The following is a 23139-nucleotide window of genomic DNA, read 5'->3' as shown; positions in this document are numbered from 1 at the left end:
ACATCATCAAGTCTGTCTGGGATTACATTAAGATACAGAAGGATTTTAGGCAGCCTACATCCACAAAAAATCTGTGGTTAGTTCTCCAAAATGTTTGTAAAAACCTACCTGCCGAATTCTTTCAAAAACTGTGTGCAAGTGTGCCTAGAAAAATTTATGCTGTTTTGAAGGCAAAGGGTGTTCACATGAAATTTTGATTTGTTTTGGGTTTCTCTTATGTTCATTTACATTCCATTTTTCAAATTGCTAAAAATAAATTAAATTATTAACAGTTCCACTACTGAAAGCATTTTTAATTTTAACATTTTTATACAACTGCCTATAACTTTTGCACGGTACACATACACACACACACACACACACACACAAACATTGCAAAAATATTAAAACACCCCTCCAAATCATTGTATTCAGGTGTTCCAATCACCTCCATGGCAACAGGTGTATAAAATCAAGCACCTAGGCATGCAGACAGCTGCTACAAACATTTGTGAAAAAATGGGTCACTCTCAGGAGCTCACTGAATTCAAGCATGGTACTGTGATAGGTTGCCACCTGTGCAGTAAGTCCATCCATAAAATGTCCTTGCTACTAAATATTTCATGGTCAACCGTTAGTGGTATTATAACAAAGTGGAAGCAACTGGGAACAACAGCAACTCAGCCACAAAGTAATAGGCCACGTAAAATGACAGAGCGGGGTCAGCGCATGCTGAAGAGCTTAGTGCGCAGAACTGTCTGCAGAGTCAATAGCTAAAGACCTCCAAACTTTGTGTGGCTTTCAGATTAGCACAACAGTGCATAGAGAGCTTCATGAAATGGGTTTCCATGGCTGAGCAGCTGCATGCAAGCCTTACATCACCAAGTGCAATACAAAGCGTTGGATGCAGTGGAGTAAAGTATGCTGCCACTGGACTCTACAGCAGTGGAAACGTGTTCTCTGGAGTGATGAATCATGCTTCTCTGTCTTGGTAATCCAATGGACGTGTATGGGTTTGGTGGCTGTCAGGACAACGGAACTTGTTTGACTGCATTGTGCCAAGTGTAAAGTTTAGTGGAGGTGGGTTTTGGCGTGGAGTTGTTTTTCAGAGGTTGGCCTTGGCCCCTTAGTTCCAGTGAAGGGAACTCTTAAGGCGTCCGCATACCAAGACATTTTGGACAATTTCATGCTCCCAACTTTTGTGGGAACAGTTTAGGGATGGCCCATTCCTGTTCCAACATAACATGACTGCACACCAGTGCACAAACCAAGGTCCATAAAGACATGAATGAGCTAGTTTGGGGTGGAGGAACATGACTGGCCTGCACAGAGTCCTGACCTCAACCCGATAGAATACCTTTGGGATGAATTAGAGTGAATACTGTGAGCCAGCCCATCTCATCTGACATCAGTGCCTGACCTCATAAATGTGCTTCTGGAAGAATGGTCAAACATTCCTATAGACACACTTCTAAACCTTGTGGACAGCCTTCCCAGAAAACCTGAAGCTGTTATAGCTTAAAAGGGGGGGCCAACTCAATGGTGAAACCTACGGACACTGACACGGACACACACACCCTAAACATATCACAAGTTTTCTATTGTGTAATAATATTGCCAGTATACATACCAAAGTCTGCTCAATTATTGTTCATATTAATACAGCAAAACACAGAATAATGCATAGCTTTTCTTAAATTTCTGAAATACAAAAAATAATTGGCCTCTTGACAACTGAACAAATTCTCACCTCGAACAAACTGCCATTTTCCTGACAGCTTTCATGACAGAGCCACAACACCAGAGGAGCCACATACTCCGGCTTCAGAGCATCCAGAAGATCTAAAATTAAACCAGACAGGCATGCTGAGTGCAAAAAATATGTTCTCATTCATGTCATACTAGGCTGCAATTGTCTAGCATGTCAATGTTTTGTGCCATTGTTTTACAATCTCGCCCAAGGCTTAAGTGGTACTGAAACAGATTTTATGAAAAACTAAGTTAAGATTGTTACAACCAGACAGGGAGCACCCAAGTCTATTTAAAGTGTCATACGGAAATGCATTGTTTCTAAAACACTGTCATTGGTTTTGCCCATTAGCTGCATAAGACAATTTGACATCAGTAAGGATGTACTATGAATTACCCAATAGTTTATTTTCTGAATTTAGGTCTTGTGCTTACATCAGAACTACTCTTCTATAGTGCAAAGCAATGGGAATGCAAAGGCAGCTAGACAAAGCTCAGAAGGTGGTCCGTAGGAGCTTGGAAGCATCTCAAACTCGTGCAAGTGAAAGCATGATGTATTTGGTCTTCCAGCCCGAATATTACTCTCTGGCACCAGAAATGAAAAACCTTCCAAGTTGACTTCATCCTTAAATATGGTTGATTTGCATAAATCAAAAATGACAACAACATATAGTAATAGTCCAGAAGCATGCCAAAGAAAACATTTGCTTTGTCACCAGAAATATTTTTTTTTTCTACTCATACTAGTTGTATTTAATTATTTTAACAAATGCATAACTAGGTTAAATGGTAATCCTTTTATCATCTGCCTGAAGTTAAGTGTTGTTTCACAAAGAATTTATCTGGTGTTTGAGATTTTTCAACACCGTATATAAAGAAGTTCAAAAAGAGAAAACAACTATCTGTACGGAGGTGCTACCATTCAGGAAACGTACCATGGCACAGTAATCTAAAATATATGCAAAGAGTGGGCAGCATAAATTGCAACGTACAAAAGATTCAATAGCTATTACAATATATGGTGATGGTGCTGCCAATGAAGGATGCTGCTTGGTACCTGTTAGACATATTGGCAGAACTGGGGGGGGGGGGGGTTAGTGGGCATGGAGGTGCCAAACGGTTTATAGCTAAGGCACTAAAATAGGGAGGGAGAAGCAGAGGAAGCAAGTGCATAGTGAACAAAAACAAGAAGGGTAAAGTAGGACAGAGGAGAAATGCTTGCCTGGGGTAGACAGAGAAAGACAGGAAAAAGGGAAGAGAGAAGGAAGGTTTGGGGAATGTATTCACATGGAACAGCAGTCCAAAGGCTAAAAGGCTGCTGTGCCTGGCTTCAGACTGACAGCAGGGTTTAGTCAGATGATAATTATGGGAGTCTTCAAGAATAGAAGTGAGTTTATCATGAACAATGGTCACCATTAACCTTTGCTGGAACTCAGCAAAATTGAGGAATGGTTGTTTCCAGGCTGTGCCAGAAACACATAACCCACCAGCTTCTTCTGATAACACTGTTCAACAGGTAAAAAGTTTTGGGCATAAAATTAGCTAATCTTACATAATTTTGGGGTGCTGAAAACGAAAATGACCCTAAAAAATGTTGATTGGCTCTAGTTTCCATGATATATTCACCCATCTAATGACGTAAGCCATTCAAAATTATGATGCAACTTCAGCTGCATGTTGCGCAATTGATACTGGTGACCAATAGAAAATTGCATGTATACTGAAATGATGCAATATTAGCCTTTAATTGCATCACTTCACTGCATAAAAGCTTCAGTATCTGTAGCTGATTGTAGTTCGACAGCGTCTTTACATTTCGTTTTATGCTTATATAGGCTACTCAGTAATGCCTCGAACTTGTGTGAATAAAGCAGATAATTTCTGCTATATCTGCGGTGAAATAACTTTTATCTCACAAAAAAGGAGGATAACAGGAATGATTAAGAAAGCCTACAACTTGTATTTTGGCTGCAAGATAGGAGACCAGGACAAGAGCTGGGCACCACATATATGCTGCAATTCTTGTGGGACGGCACTGGAGCAATGGTTGAATGGAAAAAAGGCATCTATGCCTTTCGCTGTGCCAATGATTTGGAGAGAGCCAACAGATCATGTTAGTAATTGTTACTTTTGTATGGTGCCTCCAATTGTAAAAGGGCTAAATAAGAAGAAAAAGTTATCTGTGCACTATCCAAATATTCCATCGGCAATACGTCCAGTTCCTCATGGAGAGGGGCTACCAATTCCTAAAGCACCAGAATCCTTCGTGGTTGAGTCAAGTGAGGAAGAACCTGAAGCGTGTAGTCACGTGCAGTTGTAAGAGATAGCCCTTTCCTCGAATACAAGAGAAAAGCCAAGAGAAGCAAAACCGACACAAACTGAAGACAAAACTAGTGAGAATCCTAAGTATTAAAATGATTCAACTTAGCTTAGCTATAATTTTTCTTTGTAATCCTATGCAATATATTATGCCATTTAGGCTTTGTTATGTATTCAATATCACTTGCTTTATATTTGTGGAAAGACATCTATCTATATAATTATTGTGCATTATGTAGTCATTACGCCTATAGTAGAAAACTTTCCGTTTACAGAAAAACTAGAGCCAATTGACAAATTTCATTGTTATATTTGAACTCAGAATGTGAAATTCATTAAGAAATGGATCCTTTTGTTTCCAAAACTGGCAAAAAATAAAAATTTGTTGAACAGTGTAATTGTTAGTGTAATAGAGCCTCCCAAGGGTTATGAGCCAGTGGAACATTCAAAACATTCATGATCATCATATATAAACTCATCCAGAATTGGATCACTTTGGGGCAGGACCATCACATATGCAGAAGAGTGCCGTATTCTCTACAACCCCGAAAACACATAGGAGAGACAGCGGGACAAATTTCATGATGAGGTCCGAGGGTCATATACCAACCTGAGAGGACCTTGAAAGCATTTGCTTTGCTAAAATGTTACGGAAAACACTGGAGGTGGAAAGCTCAATTTTATTCCAAGTGTCTTGGTCCGGAGGGGTAGCAAGATCCTGTTTGCATTTTTCAACATAAGGAGGTTTGTGAGAGCTGACTGAATCAAGGAGGGAGAAATAGGGGTCAGAGACCAGACTTTCCAAGTTTGGATCTTTGTGGCACCAGTTTTTAAAGGCTGTGAAGCATTCAGGAGGTCCCAAATGGCACTGGAGGAGGCTGAGGATGTGATGGCTTGTTAAATTGTGTACCGAAAGGCATCATCAGTGGCTGGTAGTTGCCAGTGCTGCTGAAAGTAGTGAAAATATCTGACACCATCCAGAGCAAAAAAAATAAAAAAAACAAAAACTTGTAGATGCATATGACCCCTCTCCCATGCCACAAGCAGAAAGCTGAAGGGTTATCGTAAGCAGCGGGAAAGTGGGGGGTGTAATGGTTGTGCGCATTAGGCACATGAAAACTGTAGGTGACATCTATTTTTTTTAGGTCTCAGCCATTTTTGTGATTAGAAGAGGCATAGTCAAGTGATCTTACCCTCTTCCGCCTCCTGCAATCAATGGAATTCATAGCCTTAACTTTTAACACACTTCAAAAGAGCCTGTTACCTCAACTTAGGGACAGCAGATACCAGGCTTTTCTCAAAACTGTAAACAGCTAATTAAAGTCCTGGCAGGATATACTGACTATAAAAAAAAAAAAATCTACAGTTTACCACTTCTCTCTGACCTATTGTAAAACTATGACATAATCATTCAGTTTTGTCACCCATGATTTGTAGGGCAATTAAAGCACTAGAAACACATAGGGTGCCATAAAATGGGGATTGTAAAGCAGTTAGGCTTGCAGTGATCTTTTAGAGACCTCTTGTCTGCCCAACTCAACATTTCAAAACTACACACAATTCATAAAATCAGAGAGGACCAAGACACACCAATAATAAGTATATATTTGAATGGGGAACATCATACCGACCACATCAAGATCATACATGGCTAAGGTATAGTAACCAGAAGGTTAGATCACAGTTCGAGAGCTTCTAGGTTACAGGGATATTTGGTACCCCTGAACATGAAATGTAATGCTAAACAATAATCTACCAGTTTCCAGAATGTACCCTGCACATAGTGGAAGGTATTAGTATAAAACTGTGTGTAAGGGAGGGCCACAACACAGTCAAAGATGGTGACACCTCCATAGCCACTCCTCAGCAGCTTAATTGGTAAGATGGTGTCTTGCAACACCCCCTTGATAACAGAGAAAAAGACTGCTTGAAATGTTGACAGCATTTCATCAAACATGGAACACTTAACCAGACTTGAGAGAGCCACTGCATTGTTTTTGCTTCATCAATTGGACTCTGCAAAAACCAAGGGATTTGAAAGCATTCTTCATTTTCAACTACTTTTTATTTCTCTGTTGCTTTATTGTCTCTGTTTCCCTGTAACACCCTTTTTTCTGTAAATATTCTATTTGCACCATTTTGACCTTTTTCATCATTAAACCATATTTGGAAAAGAGCTGAAATTATCTCTAAAACTTTTAATGCAAACTAAAAGAATCCCTGTCTCTTGAAGAAATGCTACTGTAGTATAAATCTTTGAATATACTTGTCTGTGAGTGTTGCAGACTTTTATTCTAAAAGCATAGTTGCTATTGCGAATACTGAGTTTCTTCCATCTCAGTAAAAAGGCGTTGGTGGTGTTTAAAGGATTGTTTAATTAATGTAACCCAGTGACAATTGCTCTCAGGCTGCAGGCACCTAGATTGTGGTTACGCAATCTAGAAAATCTTTGTGCAGGGTGCAGCTGAGAGTGGCATTGAACATATGTGATGAGCACAGTGTGAGATTGGCCAGTCCTTTGTCACAAATTGGTGAGAAGGGCAGCGTAGGAGAGTAGGTTACCACTATATTTGACAGAGTCCCATTGGTGCATGGAGTGCAAAAGCAAAGAGTTGAAGAGTTTTGGGAAGGGGAAGGGGGAGCATTCAGTTATTACCAAATGAGCCCATAGGGGCATTTCAGCAACGACATGAAGAGAGATGAGGGGGGCCATTTTCACCACAGTATAGTATAATTTAAGGTTGGGTACTGCTAAACCACCTGCCAGCCTGAGGCGATACAAAACAGAGATGAAGAGTCTAGGTCTGTGTAGACGCCAGATGAAATTAAGCAATTTATGTTGCTCAATCCACAAAATATGGTTGGAGACTTGGACCAGGAGGACTCTGGAGTGACAAAAGGAATGCTTTATGAGGCACTTGCTACAAAAATGTCTTAATTGGACCTAGGATATGGCATATGTAGAAACAGTATTTTGAAGCCAATAATGTTTTACACTGGTATGCAGTCTCTTCTCACCTCAGGTCTTCATCACATTCTGCAACTTTCACTGGAAAATTCTTGGGTATTTTTGGTACAGGTACTGGACCTGGAAACTGTGTTCCCGCCATCCTTATCCTTTACTGCACATGTATGGACTAGTTCATATACACTGCTCAAAAAAATTAAAGGAACACTTTGAAAATCAGATGTCAATGGGGAAAAATATCATGCTGAATATCTATACTGATATGGGCTGGGTAACGTGTTAGGAACACAAGGATGCTCCATCGTTTGATGGAAAACAAAATTATCAGCCTACAGAGGACTGAATTCAAAGACACCCCAAAAATCAAAGTGAAAAAATGATGCAGCAAGCTAGTCCATTTTGCTGAAATTTCATTGCAGCAACTCCAAATAGTACTCAGTAGTTTGTATGGCCCCCACATGCTGGTATGTATGCCTGACAACATTATTGGCATGCTCCTAATGAGACAACGGATGGTGTCCTGGGGTATTCTCCCAGATCTGGACCAAGGCATCACTGAGTTTCTGGACAGTCTGAGGTGCAACCTGGCGGTGTCAGATGGACTGAAACATGATATCACAGTGGTGTTCTATTGGATTTAGTTCAGGCAAACAAGGAGGGCCATTCAATGGTATCAATTCCTTCATCCTCCAGGAACTACCTGCATACTCTCGCCACATGAGGCCGGGCATTGTCGTGCACCAAGAGGAACCCGCAACCCACTGCACCAGCATAGGGTCTGACAATGAGTCCAAGGATTTTATCTCAATACCTAATGGCAGTCAGGGTGCCAATGTCTAGCCTGTAGAGGTCTGTGTGTACCCCCATGGATATGCCTCCCCAGACCATCACTGACCCACCACCAAAATGGTCATGCTGAACAATGTTACAGGCAGCATAGTGTTGTATAATGACTTCTCCAGACCCTTCCAAGTCTGTCACATGTGTTCCTGCTCTCAAATGTGAAAAGCACAGGGCTCCAGTGGCGGACCTGCCAATTCTGGTGTTCAATGGCAAATGCCAATCAAGCTTTATGGTGCTGGGCAGTGAGCACAGGGCCCACTAGAGGATATTGGGCCCTCAGGCCGACCTCATGAAGTCTGTTTCTAATTGTTTAGTCAGAGACATTCACACTAGTGGCCTGCTGGAGGTCATTTTGTAAGCCTCTGGCAGTGCTCTTCATGTTCCTCCTTGCACAAAGATACTGGAGAAGATACTGGTCCTGCTGATGGGTTAAGGACATTCTACAGCCCTGTCCAGCTCTCCTACAGTAACTGCCCGTCTCCGGTAATCTCCTCCATGCTCTTGAGACTGTGCTGGGAAACACCGAAAACCTTCCTGCAAAGGCACGTATTGAGGATCCATCGTGGAGGGGTTGGACTGCCTGTCAACATGTCAAACAACAAAAGAGAAAAATTCCCAGCTCAGCTTGCCAACCAGCCTGCAAACAAACCGAATTAACCTATCTAACAATATGCGTTAAAAACAGGAGTTTAATTAGCACACATTTGCAACCAGGTGCATACATGCCTAAGAAAACAGTAACCTATAGATGTCTAATCAATTAAATAGCCTGTCAAATAAAAAAAAAAACTGAAAAAGAAGTGCAGTAGGCACATTGTCACCAAAACTGAACAACAGAAAACTGGAAAAAGTTGTTTGGTGCTTTGTCAGTGGTTAGGGCTGGTGGAGGTTGTATTGTAATGGGTGTATGGAATATGTTCTTGGCACAAATTATGCCAGCTGAGCAGAATCATTTGAATGGCACGGTACACCTGAGTATTGATGATGGTCTACACTGATCTTATGAACTTCAATTCTCTCTCAAACTTGGAAGAGAACCCTTACTAGCCATTGATGCACTGTCAATGGACAGTAAGACAGTAGTAGACAGGGCCCTGCAATCAGATCCTTTGTAATCTAGTGAAACTAGTTTCAGAGAGGTACAGTGAGGATATTTTTCTGGCTAACAAGACAATGCCTAGAATCTTTGGTGGTCTCCTCCTAGGCAGAACGTTGACAATAACATGTATTTCAATTTGGTATTCAGCCACTTGAAAACAAAACGTTATCAGTTCAAATTAACCATTTCCTTGTAATATTCCTTATGCCACACACATTATTTGCAAAGACTAAGAATATGTCACAGGTTCTGGATCCAATGGGTTTAGAATATTCTAGACTGAAAAAATTGCATAACTACTCCCAAAAAACCATTGAGTATGGCTTCCCATCTGTGTATTAAACACTAAATTTGGAGACTTAAATGAATTTTCATACCAGAAATTGAATAGCTTCCTGCCTCCCAGAATAAAAATCCCAGCAAAGCAGGCACATATCTATTCTTGTCAGGCAGAGGCTGAAATAAGCAACATGAGCTCCAAATCTACTTTTACTCATCCTGCACTGCTTAAAGATTTAGTTTGCCTTCGCTGGAGCTCATCTGTAGAGGTGTTTGTTTAAATATTTAGAGCCAAGCTGGTGCCTCCTGCTCCTATTATCTAGGTCACAAACTCTTATCTTCAGAAAAACATTCAAAACTTGACCAGACACATTCCAGGCTCTTTCCATGTCTGTGTAGATATTTTTCATCAAGTATTTTCACTCTACTGACCCATTTCCCTTCAGTAGACTGCTCTGCCATTATGATGCAAATAGTTAATAGAAAGATTTTCAAGGAAAGCTAGGAGGTAATTTGATACAATAACTTACAGTTTACAGAAAGGTTTGATGTGACTTTCACATTTGTACAACTGTATTTTACACATTTTTTTAAATTCTTCTTTTAGTGGTCCCCTGCATGGGTAATAGGTTTAGAGAGTATTTTCACTTTTCCAGACATACTGGGACAAAATCTGCTTTAGAATGGTTACATAATCCCAATCACATAGAATAACTTAAAAAAAATTAAAAATTGCTGCTTAAAGTAGAGCTCCAGTCTACAGTGAAAAAAATAAAGTCAGCAGCTACAAAAACTGTAGCTGCTGACTTTTAAAAAAAAAGCCACTCACCTCCCCTCAATCCAGCGGTATGTTCACCGCTGCAGGGTTTGCTGGCCCTCCTCTGTCACCAGCATCTTAAGTGTGGGCATCAAGCTATTACTATTTTTTAAGAAGCCCTGCTTACCTAGTGGTGTTTAGTATATTCCAGATACACAGCCACTCAGCAGAACCGGCACTGTCCATCTGAGAAGCTCTTCTCTTTTGGCAGTTCTCAGTCTTGTACCACCATGTTTGACTTTCACATAATCAATAGGCTACCGGCTGTTTTAGGTTCAGCTGACACACCTCCCGATGATGCACTGATAGGCCCATCCCCTCCTCCTTACCTGAATTACAGCTAAGCCCCCTGAGATAGGTGATAAGCATATCCCATGAGGCAAAGGGAGCACAGTAAACATCCTTTGACTAGGCGAATAATGTGGACAGGCCGAACATTTTATTTAAAATTAAAAAAGGTGTGGGGGGAGGGGGAACTTGATATACATGTAGAGGACTGTAGGAGGGGAAGTTTTGCAGGTTGAAGAACCACTTTAAGTTTATAGACCATTAAGGGTGATAAGGATTAGTACTTCACTAGGGTACAAAGGAAACACAAAGAAAGAATTTCCCATTCTATTATCATGACTTTATGGTCTTGATGAACCTTCACAACCTGAACCCTGCTCTTTTCCACTCTGCAACTGACCGCCTTTATGACAGAATCTCTCCCCTGTCCTGCCCTGGCCACTGCTGTCTACAACAGTTTGATTTCATTTACATTAGACTCACTTGCTCCTCTAACAACACGAAGCATCAGGTCCCGACTATTACAACCTTGGCAGACTGATAACACCAGAAATCTTAAACGACAGTCATGCGCTGGAGCGATTGTGGAGTAAAACCAAATCTTACCAAGCTTTCACCCTATATAAATCTGCTTTAACATACAATTCCTCCCTCCATGCTGCCAAACAAGCCTACTTTGTCACTCTCATCAATAGCTTGTCATCCAGTCCTCATCATCTCTTCTCCGCTTTTAACTCTCTACTTTCTCCACCTCCACCCAGTACCTCACTCACTGCTTACGAGATTGCAAATCATTTCAAAAACAAGATTGATGCAATTCGTAGGGGCATCTCCACTGCACAGACATCCATCCCACTTAGCATACCTTATACTAAACCTCCCTCAACACTTTCCTCTTTTGACCTTGCTACTACCGAAGAGGTCACTAAGGTTTTCTCAGAAGCCCATCTCACTACCTGCCCCCTAGATCCTGTCCCCCTCACAACTACTATGGTCAGCCTCTTCTTCCATCCTATGCTACCTCACACACATCGTCAATCTCTCCCTCTCCAACGGTGCCTTCTTCTCCCCTCTAAAGCATGCGCACATCATTCACATACTTAAAAAGCCCTCCCTAGACCCCACCAACCTGAACAACTTAAGACCCATCTCCCTGCTCCCGTTTACCTCTAAACTCTTAGAACGCTTAGTCTACAATCGCCTGAGCTCCTACCTCACTGACAATAACCTTCTTGACCCTTTACAGTCTGGCTTTCGCTCACTACACTCCACTGAAACTGCCCTACTAAAACTCACTAATGATCTACTAACTGCTAAAACCAATGGCCACTACTCCGTACTCTCTTACTACTTGACCTCTCCGCGGCTTTTGATACTGTTGACCATCCCCTCCTCCTCCTCATAAAAATCCACTCTCTTGGCCTCCGAGACTCTGCTCTCTCCTGGTTCTCCTCCTATCTATCGCAGAGCTCCCTGAGCATTACCTATAACTCTGGCTCCTCCTCTCCATTCCCTCTTTCTGTAGGGGTCCCTTTAGGTTCTGTCCTTGGACCTCTACTCTTCTCCATCTACACCTCCTCCCTTGGTCACTTGATAAACTTGCATGGCTTTAAGTACCATCGCTATGCTGATGACACACAAATCTATCTTTCTACTCCTCACCCCTTCAATCTCCTCTTCCATTACTAACCTACTAAGCGATCGGCATGGATGTTACTCCACTTCCTCAAACTCAATCTTATCAAAATTGAGCTCTTAATATTCCCTCCAGCCCTTGCCCCCTCTCCAGACTTCTCTATCAAGATCAATAACACAACTATCAGTTCATCCCCTCATACCAGGGTGCTAGGTGTAATCCTGGACTCCCATCTGCCCTTCCAGTCCCAAATCCAATCGCTGTCCAAATCTTGTAGACTTCACCTCCGCAACATCTCCAAGATACGCCCGTTCTTAACCTCAGAAACTACTAAGCCACTTATTTACTCCCTCCTTAACTCTCACCATGATTATTGCAACTCCCTCCTCATTGGCCTACCTCATTGCAGGCTATCCCCTCTTCAATCCATCATGAATGCTGCTGCCAGACTCATCCACCTTACTAACCATTCTGTATCTGCCATCCCTCTCTGCCAATCCCTCCACTGGCTTCCCATTGCCCAACAGATAAAATTCAAAACATTAACAATAACCTATAAAGCCATTTATAACTCTGCCTCAAATTACATCACCAATCTTATCTCCAAATATCACTCAAACCGTACTCTCTGCTCCTCGTATGACCTCCTGCTCTCTAGCTCCCTTGTCTCCTCCTCCCATGCTGGCCTCCAGAGCTTCTCCCATCCTCTGGAACTCTCTACCCCAATTTATCAAACTATCGCCTACTCTGCTCACTTTTAGGAAATCTCTGAAAACCTCTCTCTTCAGGGAAGCCCATCTTGCCCTCAGCTAATAATGGACTCTTCTACTCCTCCTACCAGTCCATCCCCCACAGTTAATACCTTTTGTACCACTAGTCCCTCCCTCTTAGATTGTAAGCTCCAAGGAGCAGGGCCCTCCTAACCCTCTTGTGTTGAACTGTATTGTTGCTGTATTGTCTCCCGTTATATTGTAAAGCGCTGAGCAAACTGTTGGCGCTATATAAATCCTGTATAATAATAATGGTCATTAAAGTGCTTGTCTTTATGGTTTAACAGTGTGGAAACCCTCCCTAAATTACTGTATAAATCCTATGATGAAAGGCAGTGTGGAAAATGTCTGAACAGCACATACAACCACCGTAAACATTTTACCCGCTGAGATCAGCAGAACAAAAAAGGAGTAGAAGTTTGCACTGGTCAGTCTACTATGCAAATGTAACCTTTTTACTAAGCATTAAGGAATTAAACTAGTGCTGCAGTTAGAATAATGCAACACAAGTCTCCATTACTCACTAAAATAAAACACATTTATCCAGTGTAGACAATTGGGCTATGGATTTTTCAGACCTACAGCAGAAGGCTGTAAAACATGTAATGGTGAAGTGTCACTGTGTATTTAACAAAACATTAATACGCATTGTAACATCGGCACTCCCAAACGAAATACAGAATTTTGGACTTATCGTATGCAATGTTTCATACAAAAGCATGACATTTAGATAATAACTGTACTTGAATAGCTACAGAAAATGTTAGCGAATGTCAATAAAAAGGCAAGTGATTTCTACATGATTTGACACGATTACCTTGTGGCATGACAGTCTGAGTGAGTCTGGAACCGGCAGTGGGTGCAATTGCATTACAATGGACATTGTACTTCACCCCCTCAAGAGCAAGGGTGTTGGAAAGACCCACCAACCCAAGTTTAGCAGCAGAGTAGTTAGCTTGGCCAAAATTTCCATAAACTCCAGCTGCTGATGAGGTCATGATTATCCTGAAAATGTAAAAACATAAAATTCAGTTAAAAAACAAATGTGTTTATTTTTTGTAGAGCAGGTATTCTTTTGGTGAGCTTTAGGGAAGCATATTATAGGAGCACTTCTATGCAAGAAAAAAGAGCATGCACAAACTGTGTTTCTACCCTATTTTTAAAATTTTACAATACATATTTAAATAGGCACATGAAAGGACTGGGCACATTAACAGGGTGAATTTCCAGCCTCAATTATGACCCTGAATTTCCACCGACCTGGAAACTAGCCTAAGTGGACGCACAAAAATATTCCTTCATTTTGGAGTGTGACTGTCATTTTCACTGCATGTGGATTTCAGAAGACTGTGGTGTAGCACCAATAACACTGAAAGGCAGAGCATCAGAGAAATAAAACGTTTATGAAGCTTTAAACCCCATGCAAGTTAGCACTAGCCTACTCGTTTCATCCAGCCCTGTGCTTGGTCAGGGCTTGCAAACTGCACACGGAGAAACTTTTCTTGTTTGCATACTCCAACCACCAACACGCCAGTATAATAACCAAATAGGAGACAATTAGAATACAAAACTAAACTCCTTACACAAATATCATCTGTTCACATGGCATTACATATGGAAATCAAGAGGAGTCTGCGTAACAACTGACCATACATATTTATGTTAGGCCTACACATTCTGTTAAGTGCATTTGCTTGTAGAAGCAGAAAAGGATGAGGGCTCAAGAGGAATGTCATTAGTGAGTGCTGCTTGAAGTTTATTATGTTTTTGTTTTTTTGGTGGTGGTGGGGGAATAATTGTCTCTTTTTATTATTGCCAATGCCTGAGATAACCACATGCACGAAATAACCTTTTATGAAGGATCTACTAAAGCCATATATCCCAAATTGCTAGCTGCTCGCATTAGACCGGAAAGGCTTGGACATCATTTGAATCCACCTGAATTATTGTGCATAGCTATTCCCAACACTCTGGAACTATATTCCCTCGAGACTCCACTCATCAATATGTTTAATAAAATATTCAAAACTATGGCATTATTAGCCATTATCTTTACAATAATACGTTTACCATGCTTTATAAAAGACATACATTAACACTTACTTTTGACTGGTTGGCGACTAGCTCTTTATAACTCTTTTGCTCCAGTACCAGAAATCCAAGAGCAAGGATTTTTGAACATTGCCATATAGTGAACGACAGTACAAAACTGATCTAACAACTTTATCTTGTAAATTAAAAAACTGAGTAAGCAGCAGCAAGAAGAAGCCAGTCTTGTAACAGCCTTAGTTGCAGCAAAAATTAAAGCAGGGACAACACATCACCAAGCTCTAAGAAACATGAAAAACTTAAGCTCTGACAAAACCTGCCAACTTTGCGGTTAGCCCACCTACCCTACAGCACTGCAGTCCTCCCGACCAGGACACTACCTACATTGAGTTAGAATGTTCATGATTGTTGGAGTTTCCTCTGATTATTTAGGTTTCCTCAAACATTCCAAACACATGCTGGTAGGTTAATTGGCTACTGTCCTAATTGGCCCTAGTATGTGTATGTATGCTAGTGATACAGGGACCTTGTATTGTAAGCGCCTTAAGGGCTGGGACTAAATGTGAATTTACAATAAGTAAAGCACTCCAGAAATTCTCAGCGCTATTTAAATACCTGTACCAAATAACCACCCTACCCTTGTAGGTACCAAACCATTTGAAGTTAAGTATAAAGAAAACATGCTACCTTCTGTTCTATTATTCCTTGTTCATATGATGAAATGCTTAAAGCGTTACTAAACCCACAACAGTAAAATCAGTCTGTATATGCAGTAAAGCATGCTTGTTATACTCACTGTGGAACTTAAGGGGTTAATCCTCCGCATTGTGTAAAAAGGATGTTTGACCCTGCCTTCTCTGATCCTCCCCTTATTCTACTGTCCCCAGTCCATCTGCTGATAGTACGGTGCTCTAGGAGTCACAGCATACATGCTCAGTTTAGTGTGTAGCGTTAGTGACTTTTTTGTTTTGTTTTTTGAGAGAGTGCATGTAAACAGCACAAAGCCAATCAGCAATGTCCATACAGAGGTGCAGGGGTTATGTAACCTCATAGGACAGTCAGAACAGAGTGAAAACTCCTTCTACAAGCTTTAACCAGTGCTCAGCTGGACACTGATAGAAGTCACAAGACTGCTATATACTGCTGATGAGAAAAGGTATGTAGCAGTTTATATTTACTAAAATAATTGCATTTCCATGTTCCATGTACAGTTTGAGACCATATAAAGTGAATGCAGGGTCCTGGGTTTAGTAACACTTTGAGATTCATTATTTCAACACAATTAAAATATTAACAGTGCAAAATAAATACATTTTTTAACAAACAAATCCAAAACACATATTGGATTGATGAGTAATACAGACAAAAGTCACTAAAATTATCAGAATACATCCCAAACAAAAAAGTGACAAATAATTGAACTTACTGTCTAATCAAGAATGTGCCACAAACCAAACAAAATCAACATATTTTGAAAATACTTAAATTGATGTGAAATCCATCCAGGGCTTTAGGGAAACAGTATGGAGGGTCAGCAATAGTTCAAAGCGGCTGGATTCAATCCAGCTCCAACTCTGAGCAGCTGTTGGAAGATGTGGATGTACTTCTTTCAAAGCCCAGTTGGTATAACAGCTGTTGACATGCCATCAGTGTTTTATTGTAAGTTATTAAAGTCTTGTGCAGAAGAAGCAAGATGAAAACATCTACAAGACTGAGTAAATGGTTTATTGTTTTTTTTTTTCATACTATGAGTCAACAACTCATCATATCAAGAATACAGTGGACCATGCAAGTCAGCATGGAACATGCCTCTACATACATTTTGGTATTCAGCCCTATAATCATACAAAGACTGGGAAACAATCTTATAATTTAGCAAGAAAAAACATTATATAAAGTTTATTAACTGCCAAGATGAATGTGACAGAAGGCCTCAACACACAGCGTCCGCTCTCTTCTAAAGGACCACAGTTTGCCGAAACTTGGTCGGGTCCCCTTAAGGCCTCCAGCTCCTCTCTCCTGAGCCATCACTGTTACAAACAATAAGGTTCAAGAGGAGCCAGAGGCAGGCACTACCTTCCCTAGAAAAAGTGGACAGCTGTATACTAAAGCAACCCGGGTTTCAAGACTCTTCGGTTAATCTACAAGAGAGCAGGAGATACCGGATACGCCACTGACATTCCAGTTTAGACACTTAACATGAATCCATCAACCATTTTAAAATTGTAAAAGTCTGTTAGCAAGATAAAGAAAACAATGACAATACCACTGTGGTCAAAAAGTGCAGACTCACTTAAAAGAGCAATGGTAGTTAACTGGACCGAGTCAAAAAAGGGGCAACACTAGTGTGAGAAAACCGTCAGGGACCAGTTCAAAAAGCGGAGGTTAGGTTGCTTAACAAAGTAAAGAATAAAAAATGTGCAAGAAGCATTTGAGGGTTAAGAGTTAGGAGGGGGTTAATATCAGGCCAGATATAGCCTTGAACTCAGGTCACAAAGTTATTACCTTCTTCTGGCCAATAAACAGTAAGACTAGGTTCAAACCTATGCAGGTTGCATTTGAGCTGTTTGCACATAGAGTTTTGTGTTGTGCTTTGCGTTTTTGATGTGTTTTGTTTTTACTTTTTTTTCTTGTTGCTAGGCAGATTTAAAATGCAAAACGCTTCAAAAAACACAGCAAAAATGCAATACATGCTTTTCTGCAGCATTTCTATTGAAGTCTATAAAAACAAAAATGCAACTTTTTGCGTTCAAAAAAGTCCCCGACCCTTTCCAAAAAACTAGCAGGGTGAAAAATGCACAGGTGTGAACATGTCCCATAGGAAATCATGTTAAATGGACTGTACTGCGTTTCTGTAAAATGCTGCAGAAAACATTTAGGTGTGAACCTAGGGTAAGAGAAGATACCTTGTAGAGTCTGCTAATATGCAGAACTTCTAACTTCTAAATATTTAGGAATGTCCAAAAGGTTTCCTCTAAATGTATCTAAAAAAGAAACTGTCGGGCTTAAAAGAAGAAAAAAAAAAAAAAAAAAAAGTATTGGCTTAGATATACTTTGCTCCAAAAGAAATTATCCACTTTTTCGACCAGGGCATTTTTTGCTACTTTAATTGGTAACTGCATGGTTATGCAACACTGTACCCAAATAAAAATATAAAATATAAACTTTTTTCCCCCACAAATAGAGCTTTCTTTTGGTGGCATTTGATCAGCACTGGGTTTTTTTATTTTTTATTATATAAACAAAACATTACCGAACATTTTAAAAAAAAAAAAAAAAAAAAAAAATTTTTTTAACTTTCTGCTATTAATCATATCCAGTAAAAAAAATGTTTTCATAAATTTAGGCCAAAATGTATTCTGCTACATGTCTTTGATAAACAAAAATCCCAATAGGTGTATATTGATAAGTTTGAGTGAAAGTTATAGCATGTACAAATGATGGTATATATATACTGGAATTGATATTTATTTATACTAGTAATGGTGGGGATCAACAACTTCTAGTGGGACTGTGATAGAGGGCACCGATTCTGACATTTCTAATGTATCTTCAGGTTTCCCACATACATTTAAAAAAATGAAAAGATGAGGCCGTGGGTCTCGCAAACGACACAATACTGGTGATGGGCACAATGATGGTGGTAAAAAGAAGACCAAGGAAGCTGGTCACACATGGACACTGTAACTGATTATGGTACAGGTGATATGGGAGCTTATGGAGACAGTTCCATTAGGGATATCTATAACAATTATTTGGGAGCTATGGCCCCAACTACACAAGTTGTTCAAGACATGGCATTGATACATACATAGGGTAATAAGAATGCACCATATGAGAAGTTTTCTAAATCAGGGGCGGTCCCAAAGGGACGGTAACAAGGATTTTTTAGAAAGTTCTCCAAAACAGGACAATGTCAGGAAGTTTCCCAACAATCTAGACAGATATGTGGTCAAGCAGAATTAGAAACTGACAAATTACTTTCATCTCACAAGCTATCTCAAAGTGAAATGGAGGTCCTGGAACTTGGTCTTAGCTTTTGTCCTACGGCTAGGACAGATAAATTTGAGTGTGTTAAGGATCTTAGTTTGTTTGCTCGCAGATCAACATACAAGTATCTTTTTGCTGATGACAGAAAGAGAAAGAAACGGGGAATTGCAAGAAAGAGAACAGTGGAAAGGATATACTGTTGAGGACATTCTAGCTCTAAAGGATCTTATGGATCTCTTAAGTGAAAATGAGGGTTGTCCGCCTTTATCGGGAGATATTCATTCCCAGACCGTGCCAGTTATTTGTGAACACACTGAGGCACACTCTGGGATCCCTTCTACACATTCTGTAAAGGAGCATGGGACTAGTAAACTTAAGAAAAAATCTTCTAAGTTCCCCTCCTTACAAACTAATCCTAATATTTGAATATTTCTTACTCAATTAGGGAAAAAGAACAACTTGACATGGCTCAGACTCATAACTGCAATTTAACACTCACTCAGGCACTTGAGGGGCTTCAGCAGAATAAGACCCTTTAGGATTAAAATGGCAGACAAAGGAGGAACTGTTGTTGGAATGGACAACAACAGTTACAAACAGAGGTGCCTTGATATCCTATCAAATAGGGAATGGTATATGCCAATTTCTGAGGAAATTGTACTTGCCTTCAATAGGGAGTTCGATGAGATATTAAAGGAGGCATATACCAACACTACGATTGATAAGGAACTTTATGAGGAGCTATTGATCCCTTTTTTGAGGATCCTGTCCTTCTATGCCCTTCCTAAGACACACAAAAATATTGAGAGGCTACCTGGTAGACCCATCATTTCCGGAATAGGGCCAAGACGGAAAAAGGGTAGTCGCCTGGTGGATGCTTATTTGCGTCCCTATGTACACACTCTTCCATCCTACATACAGGATACCCCAGATTTACTTCAGAAATTGGATGGTGTAGTGGCTCCATCTTGTTGTTTGTTAGTCTTCATTGATGTGGAAGCCCTATACTGCAGCATCCCTCATGAATTAGGGGTGTCTGCAGTGGGGCGCTATTTTAATCAGAAAGAGATGGCAGCTTTCCCTTTTAATGTCTTTATCTTGCACTTCCTTAAATATATCGAGTAGGAATGTATTTACCTTTGATGGCTCCCACTACCTCCAGGTGCAGGGGGTGGCGATGGGGACTTGTTGCGCCCCGTCCTACGCGAACCTGTACCTGGGGGAGTGGGAGCATAACCTCTTCTCAGATGAGACCTTCTCAGCATATCTATCCAAGAAGTCCCTAGGTAGTGCTTATGGTGAAGTTAAAGAGGTACAGGAAAAAAGCAGGTGAGCACGATCAAAAGTTGAGAGACCATGAAGGGTTTTTTCAGCGCAAAAGACAAAAAGGACAATCCAATGCATTTTAGGGCTCTGTTTATAATTTCTCACAAGCTTAAGTGAGAAGCACAATTTAAAACAAAAGTATATATATCCTTTTTTCCTCTTTTCCCCTGGTCCAAGAAACCACCCTCCCCCTTCGCAGATGCATACTTACCTCGATCAGATAGCTGCAGTTCTGCTGATTGTTTACATCCAGCAGTGCAAGTCTTCATTGTCTTGACTGTAACTGAACATAAGTAAATAGTAGATTTCTATAGGGATGTGTCCTGTGGCCGAAGATGATCAGAGACTGTCCCATATAAAAGACTATGAAGCTGTAATGCACAGATGCAATAAGGACAGTGAAAACTTGTGGCACCGGGATTTAAACAAATGGTAGAAAAGCAGCCATTGGATCAAGGTAAGTATGCATTTATGTAGAGGGAGGGTAGGTTAGTTTAGGTCAGGAGAAGAAGGCAAAAAGTGCACTTTGTTTTAAAGTGAACTTATCTTTAATTACAATGCAATGCATCTAATATGTTGGCAAAAGTTGGCCTGTAATCTTGTTTTTTGACTCACAATAATGCATGTTTATGCACGTTCACAGGCATATGGTGTTTAACCACTTGAGCTCCTGAGGATTTACCCCCCTTAATGAGCAGGCCTTTTTTTGCTGTTTGGCGCTGCACTAATTCAAATGATAATTGCGCGGTCATGCAATGCTGTACCCAAACGAAATTTACGTCCTTTTTTCACACAAATAGAGCTTTCTTTTGGTGGTATTTTATAACCTGTGCGCTTTTTTTTTTTTTGCGCTATAAACAAAAAAAAAAAAAACACAAAAATTTTGAAAACACACAATATTTTCTACTTTCAGCTATAAAAAATATATCGTAAACTCAAAGTTAGTCATAAATTTAAGCCAAAATGTATTCTGCTACATGTTTCTGGTAAAAAAAAATCCCGTGCATTAGCGGGCAAACTGGCGCTATATGGGAGGGGCGCTAACACTATCGGAAGTCACCAGTGACACTAATACAGTGATCAGTAAAAATCTGTTCACTGTAATCAATGACACTGGTGACAGGGCAGTGAAGGGGTTAACTGGGGGGGGGGGCGATCAAGGGGTTAAATGGGATTACTGGTGTACTGGCAGGAAAACTGGCGCTATTGGAAGTCGCCAGCGACACTGATACAGTGATCAGTAAAAATCTGTTCACTGATCAATGACACTGGTGACAGGGCAGTGAAGGAGTTAACTCGGGGGGGGGGGCGATCAAGGGGTTAGACGGGATTACTGGTGTATTAGCGGGAAATCTGGCGCTATCTGGGAGGGGCGCTAACACTATCGGAAGTCGCCAGTGACACTGATACAGTGATCAGTAAAAATCGGTTCACTGATCAGTGACACTGGTGACAGGGCAGTGAAGGGGTTAACTGGGGGGGGGGGGGGCGAGAGATTAAGGGGTTAAATGGGATTACTGGTGTACTGGCGGGCAATCTGGCGCTATCTGGGAGGGGTGCTAACATTATCGGAAGTCGCCAGCGACACTGATACAGTGATCAGTAAAAATCGATTCACTGATCAGTGACACTGGTGACAGGGCAGTGAAGGGGTTAACGGGGGGGGGGGGCGATCAAGGGGTTAAACGGGATTACTGGTGTACTGGCGGGCAATCTGGCGCTATCTGGGAGGGGCGCTAACACTATCGGAAGTCGCCAGCGACACTGATACAGTGATCAGTAAAAATCGGTTCACTGATCAGTGACACTGGTGACAGGGCAGTGAATGGGTTAACTGGGGGGGGGGGGATTAAGGGGTTAAATGTGTCCTAGGTGTGTTCTAACTGTGGTATGTGCTGTTTTACTCACTGTTAGTATGCCGTCTTCTTCTCTGTCTGGAACGGAATGTGTCCAGGCAGAGAAGAACGACATCATATCCTGTCCTGTGTAAATGTCAACACAGAACAGGATAGGACAGGGACCGATCATCTGATTTCAGCCAGACATCACTGGCTGAAATCTAATGATTGATCCCTCTGGAATGAAATGGTGTCACCCGCGGGTCGGCGGGAGCGCGCGCCCCCTGCCAGGGAAAACATCGGGAGCGCGGAACCCGTTTTAAAACGTGGTTTTGCGCCCCAGTGCCGCCCTGCACACGTATATATACAGTGGCAGGGCGGCAAGAGGTTAAAAACATTTGAGCACAAACTCATTCTATTAGCTGGAATATTATGTATTCATAATATGTATTCTATTTTCTAGCCACTAGAATAAATCTATGCGTATAAACGTACGTTTATACACATTTAGGGGCGTTTATGCGCGTTCACACGTAAAATTACACTCATGAGCTCTTCTCCAAATGCAGCTATGGGGATTTTTTTTATGCCTCTAAACGCTGCTCTCAATATACAGATCTAAACGCCCAATGTACATGGCCACATAGGCTAAGAATTAACTGGGTTTAAGAGAGGAAACAGCAAAAGCTGCTTAGGACCCAGGAAACAGACAACCGGAAGTGTCAGTTTCCTTTTGGACTTCTTCATAAGATTTCTCAAATCCAAATAGCATTCAAAGATACAGTCAGCAAGAAAGGTAAAGAAATTACACAGTTCTTTTACAAGTTATACCTTGGCTCAAAATATTTACTATGGCGATAGGGTCACTTTAAGGATTACGTTTTATGGTTAAGGTTACAATTTATAGTTAGCTTCATAACATTCTTAAACTGGCCATATCTTGTCTGAATTTCAGCTGGTTTCTGACGAACCAGCAGAAACACCCGTCACTGAAAATCAACAAAAAGCCAGACAGAAAAATGTTAGCCAAACAGTAACTGCAACAACTCAGAGGTAGCCCGTTTGGGTATTCTGAAAGCTGCTGCATGTTAGAATACAATACCCAAGTGTTGGTGGTGGGGGCTTGTTTATCCACACTGGATTGCATGCATGGAGGAATCTGCAGGCTGATCGAAAATAATCTGTGTAT

General features: G+C 40.9%; 1 protein-coding gene across 1 annotated transcript in view; it reads right to left on the bottom strand.

Annotated features, from left to right (window-relative positions):
* The window catches only part of HSD17B4 (hydroxysteroid 17-beta dehydrogenase 4), a 388773-nt gene that overhangs the window by 221090 nt on the left and 144544 nt on the right, over window positions 1-23139 (bottom strand). The window contains exons 8-9 of the mRNA XM_089673464.1: window positions 13565-13752; window positions 1730-1821 (exon numbers count right to left, since the gene is read on the bottom strand). Coding sequence (XP_089529590.1) covers window positions 1730-1821; window positions 13565-13752 — 280 coding nt within the window. The remainder of the gene's footprint in view (window positions 1-1729; window positions 1822-13564; window positions 13753-23139) is intronic.

This window comes from Staurois parvus, unplaced genomic scaffold (genome assembly GCF_062004578.1).
Source record: "Staurois parvus isolate SC_StPar_1 unplaced genomic scaffold, SC_StPar_1.0 ptg000004l, whole genome shotgun sequence".
NCBI lineage: Eukaryota > Metazoa > Chordata > Amphibia > Anura > Ranidae > Staurois > Staurois parvus.
The sequence above is the reverse complement of the archived record's forward strand: the minus strand, read 5'-3'. Positions and strand labels throughout refer to the sequence as shown.